We start from the raw sequence: 16,131 nt of genomic DNA, 5'->3' as shown, positions 1-16,131 counted from the left end.
CCTTCCTTCTACCCTCTGGAAGATGTCACTGGCATCCTCTCTGCATTCCACAGCCGGTTTGGAATTGCCACCAGCACCTAATCCCACATATTAGACCCCCGCACCCCTCTTTCACTTTTCGGGTTGCGCCCCCATCACCCACTTTTTTACTGCAAGAATTTCTTGTTCCATAAGATTTGACAACGGGTCCTGTTGAAGGGCTGACACTTTTTTTAGGTTAAAAAGAAAGCCAAACAAATAGGTCCAGAAAGGTGAAGAGTCTCCCCGCGGTTACCCGCTCTGGAGTTTTATGGGAAGGAGCGTGTGTGCTCGAACGTCAAGAGGGAGACACTGGCTGGCCTGGCGACCAGGAGCCCGCCCCCATCCCTCCCCGCCCCCTCCGGCGCTCACACTCAGGAAGCAGCTGGCTGCCGGCCGGCCCTCGCGGCCGCACACACATCCACACTCCTCGCCGGGCAGCCTCCCTCCCGCCCTCTTCCCCCTTCCCCTCTCCCTGCAGCCGCGTCCCTACTGCGCCGCCGGGGCAGCCCAGAGCGCGGCGCGCAAGGGCACCGGCGCCAGGGGCCGCGCACCTCGGGGCCGCGGCGGGCCCGGGTCCAGGCTCGCACCGGCGCTCTCTAGCCGCGACCCAGCTCAGGCAGCCAGCATCCCGAGCCCGGTCCCATCCAGGCATCGCCCTCGGCCCAGAGCGAGGATGAACACCCCGGGCCAGGCACGAAGTCGCCTCTCAACTTTGTAAAGACATGACTGGAGTGTATCTGAGTGTAGCGCGGACAGGGAGCTGATGCGGAGAGTCGGCCCGCTGCCCAGCCTCCTCCTCCCAGGGCCGCCGCCGCCGTCGCAGCCTCGCGCGTGCACATACACGGCCCTCGGGCCGCGTTTCCGCGCTCCGGCCGCGGGCTTGGATGCGAGTTTTCCTTTCCGAAGGAGGCAGAGCTCGCGTGGAGCGCTGAGGGGCTCAGCCTCCACCCACGCGTCGCTAGTGCCGTCACGCGCGGGCTGGCCGGGAGAAGGGACCCGCTCGCCTAGCTTTGTTGTGGAAATCCGGTTACCTGGTAAGTGGATGCCATAGGAACTTTGTTCCGCAGGCGAGGGACGGAGAGAGAAGGCGCTAGAGAGTGTGGGGGCGGTCAAGCTCTGAGACGCAAACTCGGGATTAGAAATAGTTTCTAGACGCCGGCTAGGGGCTAGGTGGCATTCGCGCGGGTTTGAGGACACGAGCACCCCAACTCCTCCAGACTGACAGGGCTTCTAGGAACCTAGGCACACCTTACCGAGGCTGATGGAAATATTCATTTAGCCATCAAACTGGTTGTCAGTTGCCTAAGAGCGCGCGAGTGTAGAGAGAAAGGAAACCAACAAGGTGAGGAAGTTTCGCTTATGAGGGAAGCGTCTCCGTGACTTTTAATAGAAAATACAGGTTCCAGAAGACTACACAACCTGGGCCAGATACAGGGCGCGTACTGGGGTCCTACCTTGGGAAACTTTGGCAAAGTGGGGAATGGTGGGGTGGCCTGAGGTCTTTAGCTCACAGTTGGGGTTGTAGTTGTCTTTCCGGCTTCCACGTGTTTGTGGAGCGCCACGAAAGCTATTTTTCCACTTTTGCATCTCATCCAAGTTGCTGTCCCCATTGTTCTGGGAGGTCCTCGGGTTTGGGGGCACAGCTACTAGCTAGGAGCGGGGCACTGACCCGTAGCCGCCAAGCTTTCAACTGTAACCTCCCACGCCACGAACTCGCAGACACATTCAGACACCAGCCCTCCCCGCCGGGTTTGTCACCTAGCGTTTACATTTTTATGGGCCGGGGACAAAATGTCAGCACTGTTTGGGAAATGTCTCAGTCTCGAGTCCGGCTTCAAGGCTCTGGTCCCTACAAATGACCCTGTGTCTATTTTGAAGTTGGTCGGGACCATTTCTGGAAAGCGTGAGTGAGCTGTTAGCTCTTCTAGACACACACCTTGCCCCAAGCAACAGTTCCAAGTTACTCACTAGAGCTGACAAGTCGCCCAGGGGACGAGGAATTCACCCAAGTGTCTGAAAACCTTGACCGGGTAGGATTTGTCATTGTATGGATGATTCAAGTAGGTACCTGGAGGAACTTTTGGAGGTTTCTTTTATTTTCTTGGAGGTTTCTTCTCTCTCTCTCTCTCTCTCTCTCTCTCTCTCTCTCTCTCTCTCTCTCTCTCTCTCTCTCTCTCCCCCTTCCTTTTTTTTTTCTTCCTTTTGGCAAAAGGGTTCGGCGAGGTCGCGTCCTTAGACCTGTTAGTGTGTTTGGGAGGCGACAGCAAAACGAGACTCCTGGGGGTGGGGAGGGCAGTCGTCCCGTAGTTGGGACGGACATAGTGCAGAGTTGTATGTACCCGAAGGCTCCCACCAACAGGGTCCCCCGCAGCCCAGCTTCCTAACTGGCGGCTGGCGGCGGCCTTTCAGCCCCTCACTTACTCAGTAAGAGGTTGCACAACAGGAAGCCGGCACGAGTTTGTTTTGTTTTGTTGCGTTCGCTCACTTGCTGGCTGGCTGACACGCCGCGGGTGGGGGGCGGGGGCAGAGCGGGGGCGGCCTGGTAGCAGGGAGCACCACGAAGGGCCCTGGAGCCTTCACCTCCGGACCCGCCCCTCGCGCACCTCCGGAGAGCCCGAGGGCTAGGACCCAAGACCCCCGCGGGGCAAAGGTGTGGGTGTGGGGTTTGGGGGAGGGTGTTGAGGACCCTAGGAGTGTTGTTCATCCACTGGCTCGGACTGCACGCACATCTTGGCTTCGCAGCCCCTCTGCTACTCCTGGATCCTCTGCTCCATGTACCTCCCTTCCTGGCTTGTCTTTCTTGACATCCGCTAGATCTCATGGGATACAGGGTAGGGGGTCACTTCCGGAATTCTCAGGAGCAGTGCCTGCAGGGACAGCACTCCAGCGATTGCCAACGGTCTCTCTCCAGGAGTGGACACCTTCCCAATTCCTTAGAGCTTTAGGAGTTCAACATCTCTTCAATTGGGGGTAGTGGTCTCAAGTGGCCCTAGAGTTGGTGAGGAAAAAGTTCATACAGCTCCCCCCAGTGGACCAATTCTCTTAGGGTTTTGGGACCTCAATCAGGAACTGTTAAAAGTCAGACAGGACCTGGGGAAAGCAAGACCTAGAGACTCAAGGGGTTTTGCCCAAGAACCCCTGCCAAACGTAAGCATCCAGGAAAAACACTGAAGCTCAGAGTTGAGAGCATTTCTTGGCCCAAAGGTGAACGAACTCAAGACAAATGCAAACTCTCTTGTGTCTGTTCTGAAGCTTTGATGAGTCACGATTTCTTCATTGGGAAGTAGCCAGGCCCGGTTCCCTAAATGTCTCCTTGCCCATTGGACTTCAACTTTTAGACTAAATTAGGAACTTTGATTCATTGTAAAAATGAATTTGTGTTAGTTTAAATCTTACTCTTTTTTTTTTCTCTTTTGTTTCCAGTGAGGCTACACAACACAGGTGCAACCTGCAAAAGTTTGCAGAATAACAGTGCCTGGAAACTATCTAGAGAGAGAACTGTGTGAGAGGGCATTTCCTCCCTTTTTCCTCTCTAGTGAGAACTGCTGACATTAATGCCTTTACTAGAATCTGCCACAGTTTTCTCTGAGACCAACTCCAGCCCCCTCCCCCTTGAACTGAAGGAGGCTTTATTCCCATTCTTATTGGTACTTCGTCCATCTCTTTTCTGTCAGGAGGACTCTGGCCTTTTTTTTTTTTTTTTTTGTTCTTTTTTTTCCGGAGCTGGGGACCGAACCCAGGGCCTTGCGCTTCCTAGGCAAGCGCTCTACCACTGAGCTAAATCCCCAACCCTGACTCTAGCCTTCTTGAGTAATTACTTCTGTGTTCGCTGGGTTGATTGCCTCTCCCCTTGCTTCCCTTGGGGTCAATTCAGGACGAGTGGCCTTCCTTCAAGTCATCGATTCTTCCACTGTATTGGCCAATTTCATTGGTGATTCTACCAGTGTTCTTCAGGTTAGCATAGGTTGGACACATGGGGTTGGTTGGTCCTCATTCCAAAAGAGAAGCGACTTTTTTTGGATGGACTCTGGAGTCTACCTTGTGGGTTGAATTTTTGCCTGACCAAAAACAAACGGGGAGAGTTGAATAAATGGAAGTGATGTTTTATAAAAGCTCTGCCTATATGTAAGTGGCAGACAGGGTTGTCCAATCTTAGAGGATAGGCCACTGTTCTCTTACTCACTAGCCCCCTTCTTTACTGCCAGTAAAGTAGGCCTGAGGTCATACTGTCTACATTGACTTCTTGAGTCCTAGTTATTGATCACTATAGTTGGACTGTTACTTTGTAATTCTCCAAGATGGCAAGAGTTACTTTTAAGGAGCTGATCCAGGAAGAGGCACCAGAGCTCACGCTTAGCTTTTGTTGAGAAGTCATTTCCTGAGTTTCTGCAATTATTTTCCTATAGAGGAAGTTATATTATAAATAAAGTATCAATACATACAGGCTTAACTCTTTTATGTTTCCTCATAAACTCAATCAGGACTGAAGTAAAAGGAAAAAAAGGGCACATAAGTAGTCTTAATACAATTTTTAATTCAAGGAGGAGACAAAATGCATCATTGAACATGGAATTAAGATAAACTGAATTAAAAGATGCCACAGTTTCAAGTTTTCCTAGTTACCTACTTTAGGTGTAGTTGACACACAGGCTGATATTTTTGTTGAGATAGAAAAAATATCGAAATGGAAGAACATACCTGCTAGCTTCATAAACAGGACACGACCAACCTACCAGCCTCCCAGGAACATCTGTCACAGACACCGCCAGTGGCTGCCGTATAAGGCAGTGGTTCTCAACCTGTGGGTTGCGACCCCTTGGGATGTTACATATCAGATATTTGTATTATTCATAACAGTAACAAAATTACAGTGATGAAGTAGCAATTAAGTAGTTTTATGGTTGAGGTCACCACAACATGAACTATATTAAAAGGTCATAGTGTCGGGAAGGTGGAGAATGTCCCATGTTCCTGTATTGAATGCGTATCTCCTGCTATTGGAAATAGTTCTAGCTTTGTTTGATCTGCACAGAACAGATCAGACAAATTAATTTTTTTGTTTAAAAAAGGAGATGGAAACAGTTTGGCTTGGAGACAAGCATTATTTAATTTGATGTAGAATGGGTCCTATCTATACCTGGTGACAGTCTGGTACCAACATGACTAAGATGCTTGGTGTGACTCCAGGTGAGCAGGAAAAATGCTACAGAGTATATATTGGTAGCCCCGGTAGGAGGGGCCGACACCCCACAGCATGCATATATATATATACGTATCATATATACGTATCATATATATACGTATCATTCATTCATATATATATATATATATATATATATATATATATATATATATGGTGTAAAGGACAGTGCAGGACAATCTGTAAATACAAGAGCTTGGGTGAGTTCAAAGGTAAATTAGACCTAACCACCAAACTCAGTGAGAAATTAGATGGGGAAATGAAACAGGCAGGTATCCCCATGCGCTGTAGAATGGTAGGGATGTGAAACACAGCCTGCACGGAGTAAAGAAGTTAACAAGTTCTTGTATGTTCTTGGCACTGTGCTTAAGATGACATGCGTCTTCTTACGTATCACTCTGTAGTGTTGTGAGCAGTTATATCTTGGCATGAGTAGCCCCACTTGACAGATAAGAGACAGAGAGACCAACGTAGGATGGTGAAGGGCATGAAAGAGTAGCTTTGGGGTGGGGGTTCACTTGGTAAAACGCCTGCCTTGCAAGCGTGAGGACCATGTGCAGAAATAGATGAATGTTTTCCCAACTCTTTCAGCACGAACAGAATCCGGCTCCTAGAGCCTAGGTAAAATGTTTCGCATGCTGCACCCCTGCAAAGCCAGTGCTGGGGAAGCAGGGGCAAGGGGACCCAGGGGGAATTCACTGGCCAGCTGGTGTGGCTTAACTGGCAGGCTCTAGGTCAGGAGAGACTTTGTTTTAAAGGAGGTGGACTGCATTCCTGGGTTTGACACTTAGGGTTGCCCTCTGGTTTCCGCATGCGTATGCAAATCCACCCTTCCACTCAGTCTGCACACGTCCGTCCGTCCATATGTACACTGTAGAAAAGGAAAGGGTTCTGGGAAACTCTGGAGGCAGATTTCAAGGCAGTGTGTCAGAGCAGCAACCCAATTATATTCTGTCTTGAGAACAAAAATTAGTCGCTTTGTCTGCAAGGGCTTGAGTCTCAGACGCCACACAGCTGAGCGCATAGTTGAGATGAAGAAAGTCACGGGGCCATTCTTGTCTGCTGTGATCTCTAGGCCAAGAACATGAAAGCCTTGCACCCTCCTGCAGGGGCAGAGTAAGCCTTACGGAACCAGAGATGGGCAGATAGGCATGAGCACAAGATCTGACCTTGTCCCGGGCTCCTTGATAAAGTGACCAGTATTTCTGAACGTCCGTGGTTTTTACGCTCCTGAGCCAGGGCCTCCAGGTTTCATTTCTAGGCCTGATGAACACTGTACACAGAAACCAACCGGAGGCGAAGACTGAGGTCGACTCTTGCTGTTTTTGTGTGTGAAGAAGTAGATTAATGTTTTCCCAGCCTTTTTAGCATGACCAATAAGCTCCACTCCTGTCTGTAACTCGGCTGAGTCATCCATGAAGGTTTAGACAAAATTTTTAATAAATATGTTGTCATGTTGGGTAAAGGCCTAGTCATTGTTGTGGACATTCATACTTCTTCCCTGATGTCAGTGAACAGATTTAACTTGTATAAAATGTCTGTCTACCAGTGACTAAAAATACTTACCCTGGTTACTTTTAAGCGGTAACTACAGCGAAGGAGAGAAATCACTCACTACGTGTGACAGACATTCTTTAACAAGCTCGACTCTTCCGCACTGAATGGCCAATTGTGCTTCTAGAGTCTTCTGCAGGTAGCTGTTTCTTACCCTTTGGACAAAATTGTGGTTTTTAGCTTTACCAATAGCCATTCCTGTGGACCGAGTGGTAGGTTCCACCAGCCAAAGGACAAAGAGCCCTCTTTTCATTTAGGCATAGTTCACTTTCTGCGGACTTCTTTGTGTGAGGATGGATTTTCATATTTTCTTTGCAAAGAACACTCTCCAGCCAGGTTCCCCGTTTTTTGTTTTTTTGTTTTTAAAGAAGCCTTTGTGTCGCAAATGATGGCCATGTGGGGACTTAGTTCCTCAGTAGTGCAGGTGTAATTAATTCAGGGTGACGTCATGGGGGATGAATTCATTTTTTCCCTGTTTCAGATTCTTCATCTCAGGATCTGATGGTTCACTCATATTAGGAACACATTTCAAAAGACGTAGTCCTCAAAAATCGAGCCATGCTAACTTAACAGCCAATTCCATATTCTGGTTATACTATCAGGGGTATGGCTTCACTTTGAGGACAGACATCTATGTCTGTTCACCACATGCATCCCTGAGGTCTGGAAGGCAAGATTATGTTTATTTGTTTTGTTTTGGTTTTGATCCCTTGGATCTGAGTTAGACGGCTATGAGGTGCCCGGTGAGCCGCTAGGAACTGAACCAGGTCCTTTAAAGAATTCCGGTCAGGTACTCTTCATCTCTTCACTGTTTCTTTAGATCCCTTTGTGAGTTGTTTTGAAACTGTTTCTGTCAATTGCTTGGGGGCTGCCTCTCAGCACACATGATTGATTGCTGTTGTGATAGACAGCAGTGATAGGAATTAGCTTTGTATTATTTCATCTTAAAAAAAAAAAAAAAAAGCTAGGCTGGCTGGTGATGGTGCCTGCCTTTAATCCCAGCACTGGGGTGGGGGAGGTGGAGGTGAGGGCGGGGGTGGGGGAGTGGGGGAGGGGCAGGAAGATCTCTGTGAGCTGCTGGCCATGGGGGCTGGGCGAGTGCTGTGGGGGAGGGGCAGGGGCCCGGAGGATTTCTGTGAGCTTAAGGCCAATCTGGTCTAGAGAGTAAATTCCAGGATAGCCAAGGGTACTCAGAGGAAAAAAACCCTGTCTCGAAACAAACCAACAACCAAAGCAACAATAACAACAACAAAAACCCCCAAAACAACAACAACAACAACAACAACAACAACAACAACTACTAAAGCTGAGGCAGAGGCAGAGGCAGAGGCAGGGAGATCTCTGAGTTCAAGGCCAGCTTGATTTAGAGTGAGTTTCAGGACCAGCCAGGGATGCACAAAGGAACCCTGTCTCAAAACACAGAAACAAACCAAAGCCAAACTGTCAAACTTTCATATCTTTTCTTTATTTTACGCTATTTTGGTATTTCTGGTATTTTTGTAGTTCTGGGTATGCCCACAGTTGCTGTGTGTAGGTATTTGGGTCAGCAAGAAGTCCAAATGGTTTTCTGACACTAGGTTTCATTTCATTTTAGCTGCACGGCCCACCATAAAACACAGTGCATGTCTTATCCGAAACTCACTATCTGCATACAGACGTGGATGCCTGCTCTTGACCATCACTCCTGATGTACTCCGATAGCTTCAAACATATAAGGCCTATTCTATTTATCTTATTCTTTAAAAATGCTTTCCCTACTAAGGAAGTGACCCCACAGGCCATCAGTGGATTGCAGCCCAGTTTGTAGAACACTGTTTTAAAATGAGTACTTTGGTAACCGGAGGCCTAGAAAGTCAGCATATTCCAACCTAGGCTAGGCTGAGCCAGTCCACGAGTACCTCTCTGAACTTTTTTTTTTTTTTTTCTGTGCTGGGAAAAAAAGGTTTTCTTGGTTTCAAGCTCATTCTAATTTTTGTTTTTAATCATGGTGACTACTTTGTGGATTGACCATTCTTTGTAAGGCCACAGCTCTCTAGACTTTTCTATACTCATAGATGAGGCAAAGTAAGAAGACACTTTTCAGTAATTACTGCTAAACCCAATGGCATTTGGTAGAGTTTGAGGCTGTGAAAGTCCTATAGACACTGGAGGTGTGGGTAATGCATTCTGGGGGATGGGCTGAGTTATGTAGTCTCACTACTGTTTCCTGCAGTGTCTCTCTGAAATGTCCGATTTTTCTACCAGCCGTCTGTTCTGGAGTCACTGTCCTCATCATCCCAACCACTGTGGGGATCTTGCATTTGACCTTCAGACTAACTAGAATGGATTCCTGAACTAGATGGCTATTCCCCTGCCTCCTTTCGTCCTTTCCTCTAGTTTGACCATACTTCCTACCCATATGGTGAACTTCATAACTACAGACTTAAATTTAAAAAATGCACTGCCAGTTATTTTATTCCACATGCTTAAGAAAAATTGTCTTCACTCTAGAGACAGCTTATAAATACAAAAGTTAGAATAGGTAAAGTATATTGGTCATGGATTAGTTCGGAGTTTGGATCCACACTTACATCAAAGGCAAGAGTTTGGTTTTACGAGAGTCCCTGATGTAGGTTATAGTGTCTTTTCTAAGGGGTCTGGTGAAAGGACTCACTGTCTTATGACTTAGTGTCAAAGAGAGATTCATCTGATTTCATGCTACCAGTGATTGTATTGTTTGAGTAACATACTAATGTTCAGAATAAATATGGTAATATTCTCACAGCCTAATATCTCCATTAGGCCTTGAGGATACTTAAGTGAAAAGATCTACACTTCTTTGCGTTTCTGTTCTACAGCTCAAACATGAGTCAGCTTTCTTTTGGTGTCACTTCTGTGGTTCTGTAGGCTTCCCCGAGGACAGCTATGAACCCACACAAGGAATAAACTATACGTTGCTGTGAATCTATTCAGCATAGTCTGTGATCTTCCAGTTTTGTCTAGAGAAATGGTACTGTCCACATCTGACACATTTCCTCCATAATATCCTCCAGCTTCATGGACTCATGTTTGCACTTTCCTCTTGTTGAAATTGCAGACAAGAATCGCTCTGATTTATTGGTGACATCTAATATAGCTGTGTTTATATTGTTGCCAATAAAATGACTTACATGATTGGTTTTTGTTTATACAGTCTTTACTGAGGAGTCAGTCACCTGTGTTAGAACAAGGTACATTCTGCTTATTGAAATGAACTCTTGGGATATAAGAACATTCAGCTCTATCTGTCCTTGATTAAATTGCGAAATGTGCTTCCCACTGCAGCCGTGCATGAGAATACTTGAAATATCCATCAATAGGTTTTTCATTTCTATATTCTTCTGGCTACAAAAGCTGTAACAGGAGAAACCCAAGAGAATAGCATGGGCCTATTAAACGATAAAGGCAATGAAGTTGAAACGACAGCACTTAATGAAATTATGCAATCATTGACCCAAAAGGGGAAAATGAAAAGAGTAACATGTCATAGATGGCTTAGACACATACAGACACACATGTGCATGCACATGCATACACATACACACATACACACACAACCGAGAGTGTACACATGCACACACAAGTCCTTGGTGGAGCAAATACCATAAATGTGCACACACATATATGCATATGTGTAAGTATGATCATAATCAGGGTCCGTTTGCTCCCCGATTGGTATTTTGTGCTTCACTAACAGGATTCTTTTTTTTTTTTTTTTTTTGTCTAGGGTAAAAAAAAATGCTTTCAGCATAAGGAATGGAAAATATAACAAAGGCTAAATAAACCTAGCCTAAGGAAATGAAATGATGTATGAAAATTAATAATTAACTGGCTCATCAGATGAATTATGACTCTAGATGAGTCTATTAATGACGTTTACCAAGAAAGGGCCTTTAAAGGGCTGTAAATAGGTACCGTGGAACTTATTTCTGGAATTTTCTTAAATGGATGAGTGAACATTGCTTTCATTTGTTAATCTGTCTCAGTGCATAAGGAGCAGTTCCCGGAGCCCTGGAGAGAAGGTGGAATTGGGATTTAATATTTTGATCAAAGTTAATGCTTTCCCAGAAAACGGGTGGCATTATGAAATGGTTTTGTACCTTAGTTTCCTTGGAGGTTAGGTCATTTCCTCTCCGACCTGAATTGCAGGAGTGTGTTTTAAGAGTTTGGAAGTGGTCAAAAGGAAAGATTTAGTAACTCATTAGCAGAGTGAACATTTTCTTTTTTTTTTTTTTGGTTCTTTTTTTTTTCGGAGCTGGGGACCGAACCCAGGGCCTTGCGGAGTGAACATTTTCATTGTGAGAACCAGTGGGTATAAAAATCTAAATGCGGCAAAGCATCAGATATGAAACACCTGAAATTTATATTTCTGAGTGCTGTTTGCCTTTTCCTTTAAACATCATGTTTCCCTTTTTGTTGGTAGTCTTGAGTATTTGGCCATAAGACAGGATGGAAAGCTTGTGAAAGTTTTTAAATAAAAAGAGGGACTGGAGACATCTCTCAGTGGTTCAGAGTGCTGGCTGCTCTGAGAGGACCCAGGTTCAGGTCCCAGCACCCACATGGCTCACTACAGTCTGCAACTCTAGTTTCAGGGGATCTGACTGTCTCCTGGGTGCTGTGGTCACCAGTCAGGTACATGGTGTAAATACAACATGAAAATATAAAATACAAGTAAATACATCTTTGTTGAAAAGAGGTCCATTCAGCGGGATTTTTCTGGTTAAGTTTAGGATACTACAACTGTGATTTTTATCATCTCAGAATATTCATTTAATGCTGTATTCCTTTTTTACCTGGTTAGTGCTGTCTTTGTGTGTGATGTTAGAGGAGGGCACTCTTGCCTACCATTGTCTCCTCCCATACACGCCTTGTTGCTTGAATTGTATTGGTAAGAGTGTGCCCTGTTTTGGCTGAGAAATTCCTCTAGATTTAACTGCTAAAAAATGGATTCTTCATATCAGTTTGTTATTCTAGTAATTGAGTGTTTTAAAGTAATCCTTCTTATCTGTAGTATTAGAGAAATCCAGAATATCAAGGACCATAGAGATTATGGTCAGGGTTTGATGGATGGAGAGTAGTTGGTTCAGGGAGCTTGTGACTTACCGTGGTAGGCCCCAGCATCTTGACTCCTCCAGTGTTCCTCACTGATGCTTAGGCCTGAGTCTCACCTAAGCTGAGTGGTTTTACTGCTCTTCTGTTACCCTGTGGGCTTGACATATTTCGATCAATGTCTTAGTGCAGAAGTATATAAAATATTACACTGTGAGTAAACAAAATTGACTTCTATGTACTAGTAGCTAATGCTTGAAAATCTGTTGACATAATTCATGTGAAAACTGTAAATGCAGGAATATTTTCCATGTGCTTCTTCCATTTCAGGCATGGTTTTGTGTAAAGAAGAAATGCTGTTCACGTCTGGCTGCCTCTTTGTCTTTTAAGTACACTTTTCCCCTTCTTTATACTCAAGGCTGTTTCAAATAGGAATACGGTTTATAAAAAAATAAAGCAAAATAAATGTTGTGTAATCCATACAGGTGTGAGTGCCTCATGCCTAATTCTGTCCTTAGCTTTTTGAATTTCCTTCTGGTTGACACTTCTTAATGACTGAGCCTGATGCTGGAATACAGAGTAATGCTTTTTCGATCCAGATTTTGATGACAGTTCTTGTATGTGACACTGGTGCAGAAGTGACTCTTTTCTAACAAAATAAAACAGAAATGACCACAGTCAACAAATCTGCTGACACTTGCCACTTGGATGTGGCTTAAGTGATTCTAGCCATTTTGGACTACTCTTCAATTTCAAAAATTTGTCAGCATGGCCTAATTATTTACTCCCCCCCTTTTGACGGGTAGTGAATAAATGCTTCCTACAAAAATTCAGAGTGCTCAGAAACCACTATTTCACGAATGAGCGGAGAATGGCTAACGGTCTTTACTGTTGCTCCCGCTCCAACAATAGAGGGAGAGAGTGACCAGTAACAAGCTGTAGTCCCATGCACACAGCCGACAAAGTGCGGGAGTTTCCCGTTCTCAGAGAAGAGCAGACTTGGAGCCGGTTTGATGACAGGCTCCGTTCTTACAGTATCGTAAATGAACTTCACGCATGCAGGGTAGGATACCTCCTTGTCTGTCTGGGACCTTCAGTGATGGTAGAGTGCTATATGCTGGAGAGAGTTTTCAGCCAAGTAGAGAAATAGAGAGTGCATTCCAAATTTTGTATTTAGATTACACACAAAGAGTCTCAGCATAGGCACACGTGGCAAACTTTATGGACAGCATAGTGGACATTTTTATTCTCTAACTTGATGAAAGAAACAATTCCCTTGAAATCATTTTATGTCCTTGGTAGCCTTCCCATGATGATCCGGGAGGTCATTTATTTAGGAGTTGAGTTGAGTTGAGATATTTGTTCAGGACCCCAAGTGGATCATACAGTAGGAAGAAATCCCAAGACTCATACAATGGAGGACATGTGGATGTTACTGCCATAGTCTCAGTCTTCATTTTCTGTGTTTGTTCAGCTGTAGTTGCTTCCCGTGACTATCTTGTCTCTGTAGAAGACAGATTGTGGATGTTTCAGACATCGTAGAGGTGGCACCTTGACACCTGGCTACCTCTTTGCGGCTACACCGCAGAATGACCTGTTAGGGAGGGAAGAGCCTTCCTTAGTGATGTAGAACCAGGGAGCATTGAAGTACACCACACAGAAGTAGTAGAGAATGGCATTCTGTAGACATATCTGCTCCCATTGGAAGATCCCCCAACAGTATGGTATATACGGCAACACAGTAGGGCTTCTTGTGAACATACTGTGCACCCTCCCCCTACCCCTCTCTTGTGCTTTCCAGGAGGTATTGTTTATAGCATTCTCCTTCCCCACACCCTCACCTAGAAAGAAGGCAGAGGACTGTGGCATTGATCTGTTTTCTGTCCCCATATCTTAGGATCAATATGAATCCAAGGCCCTGGTGCTTCTGTAATTATTTAAATATGAGGTTATTATATGAAAACTATTATTCCCGTGCCTAGATCTTTGCAAATCTGGGCACTATGGAAGTGTTCCTCTCAGAAGGAACATTGTGTTCACTTTGCAATTGTTCACTGGGAACCTCAAAAGTTCAGCCTCCCAGCTCTCAGAGGGTGGCGATCCAAGTTCCAAACACACACTGTAGCAAAAATGAAGTGTGTGGACAGATCCCTCCGGGAAGAGAGCAGGTTTCAATTTGCAAGCAGTCATCAGTGGACTGTTGGTTGCTGCCAAGAGCACCGTATTGAGAAAGGCCCAGATCAATGCAGTGATCCATATTCTAAGCCTCCCATGAATGCAGAAGCGAAGAGTCCTTGCCGAGGAGCTGTGTGTTTTATGATCTTGTGCTACAGAATAGGCCAGTTTGCCCCGGTATAAATGCTGTACCAGTTGAAAGATGACTGTATCTTATTTTCAGTTTTACCATCTCCAATGCCTGCATTTGTTTTTGTTTTAAACAGACTTATCACCTATCCCATGGATAAGTTCCTTGCCTTGCCGTGAAAGAATCAATAGTGCCATTGGGTATTGATCTGCGTGGCCTCCGGGCTTTCAGAATGAATGAAAGGTCATGTGGCATGAATCTCCACCGGACATCAAGAACCCCACAGAGGCCCGGGCTACTCAGTGGCCAGCATGTCCTTCCCGCCAGAGCTCACTCAGGCACTCCCTGCTCCTCTTCCTGTGCCAGCACACCGAGCCCCACTCTTGGAAGTCTTGCTAACAGTCTTCATCTCAAGATGTCCTCGGGAGCAGGGATGGCTCCTCAGAGCAACATGGCTGCGAGCCCCATCCATCTGCCTGCCCTGAGCCCCAGGAGACAGTTACTAGCCAACGGGAAGCCTCAGTTCCAGGTAACCCAGGCCGGGGTTATGGCAGCATCGCATACTTTAAAGCCCAAACAGCAAGAATTTGGAGACCCCTTCTCTCCAAATCCAGAGAAAGGTAGGATTGTCACTTTGGAATCTCTTAAAACTGGGAACGTTTCATCTGCCCCATATCTGCTGACTGCCAGCAAGTTTTATAGAAAATATACACAATTCAGTATTAGAGTCAAGGTTCATGGTCTCATGTTTGGGGCAAAGGGTTGGGCGCCCACTTTTGAACAAGTGTGTAAACAATAGGTACAAATGAGCCGTGTCTCAGAATTGAGGCAGAGTGGAAGGTAAAGCAGATTAGCTTAGAAGGGAAATAGGGAGGAAGGTGATGACTGGGCAGGAGCTGGGTACAAAGCCTGCCTTCTGCATCCATGTGGCTCTGCCCTGGCTTATGGGGCTGGAGGAGTGGAGTCTACAGGCAGTGGAGGGGACAGGGCCTAACCAGAATCAAAGCTGGTTTTAGAAACACTAGAAGAAAAGCTGAGACCAGGAGGAGAGGATCAAAAAGGAATCATTTTAGTACCCAGGCAAAGGAGGAGTCAGTACATATAAGAAGAGCTGAGGGAAATCAAAAGAGGGAGATCAAGCTGGAATACTGCATAACTTTCCCCCTTACACTGGGGACGAAGACCATGGCTCACAGTGGCATGCCCGGCAGCTGCTACTCCAAGGAGCCCTGCCCCAGACATGGATTTAAACGTATATTTAAAATGGGTGAGAGACTAGAAAATGTGGTTAATTTGAAGTTCAGCATGTGTTTTTAATTCAGTAGTGATTGGATTACCCTATATTTCAAATTAAAGAGCAGTCGTTGAGGACTAACAAACTATTTGAACGCCATCCTCTCTCTAGCAACTAACTCGTGCGGCCTTAATGGGTTTACATCACACATGGTGTGTGTGCTTAGGCTAGGAAGAAAGAGAGCCTGGATCCTACATAACTGCAGCTCTTAATGTAAAGCGGCACTCCGCAGTCTTAAAGTACTTTACCGACTCATGTTAAATGAGTTTATAGCGCAGTAGCGTTGGCAGCGTGCTTCCGGATAGCCATTCACCCTGGTAATTAAGGTGGATGGTGAATCACGGCGGACATGTAGCCAAAGACTTACCTGTCTTAGTGTCTGTGTATTTCGGTGTATGGAGTGTTTAGCCATAAATGAAGAGATGAGAAAGAAAAACCCTCAGCAGTAAACATACATGTAGCCTTTATATTCCTTGTTTATGCTCTTATTTTCCTTTTTTTTCTTAATTACTTATATTTAGTCTAAGTCCCGTTTGGAGTTGTTTGCTTTCCTAGAGGTGCTAGTATTTAAGTTCAGATAAAGTTTGCCTGGGGGCCTTTTCTTGAATAGTCTGCTACTGTTAGGCTATTGGGCCCATGGGGTAGAACGTTGAGTTTCTTCCCACCGAACTCCAGTGTTTGGTTTTAGAG

General features: G+C 45.7%; 1 protein-coding gene across 2 annotated transcripts in view; it reads left to right on the top strand.

Annotated features, from left to right (window-relative positions):
- Window positions 1-431: 431 nt before the first annotated feature.
- The window catches only part of Glis3 (GLIS family zinc finger 3), a 423,182-nt gene continuing 407,482 nt past the window's right edge, over window positions 432-16,131 (top strand). For both annotated transcript variants that reach the window (NM_001432483.1, NM_001432482.1), the window contains 2 exon segments: window positions 432-1,055; window positions 14,284-14,767. Coding sequence is in view for 1 of the 2 variants with exons in the window: in NM_001432482.1 (NP_001419411.1) it covers window positions 14,380-14,767 (388 nt within the window). In the remaining variant the exon portion in view is untranslated.

Source organism: Rattus norvegicus, chromosome 1 (assembly GCF_021556685.1).
Source record: "Rattus norvegicus strain SHRSP/BbbUtx chromosome 1, alternate assembly SHRSP_T2T, whole genome shotgun sequence".
NCBI lineage: Eukaryota > Metazoa > Chordata > Mammalia > Rodentia > Muridae > Rattus > Rattus norvegicus.
The sequence above is the reverse complement of the archived record's forward strand: the minus strand, read 5'-3'. Positions and strand labels throughout refer to the sequence as shown.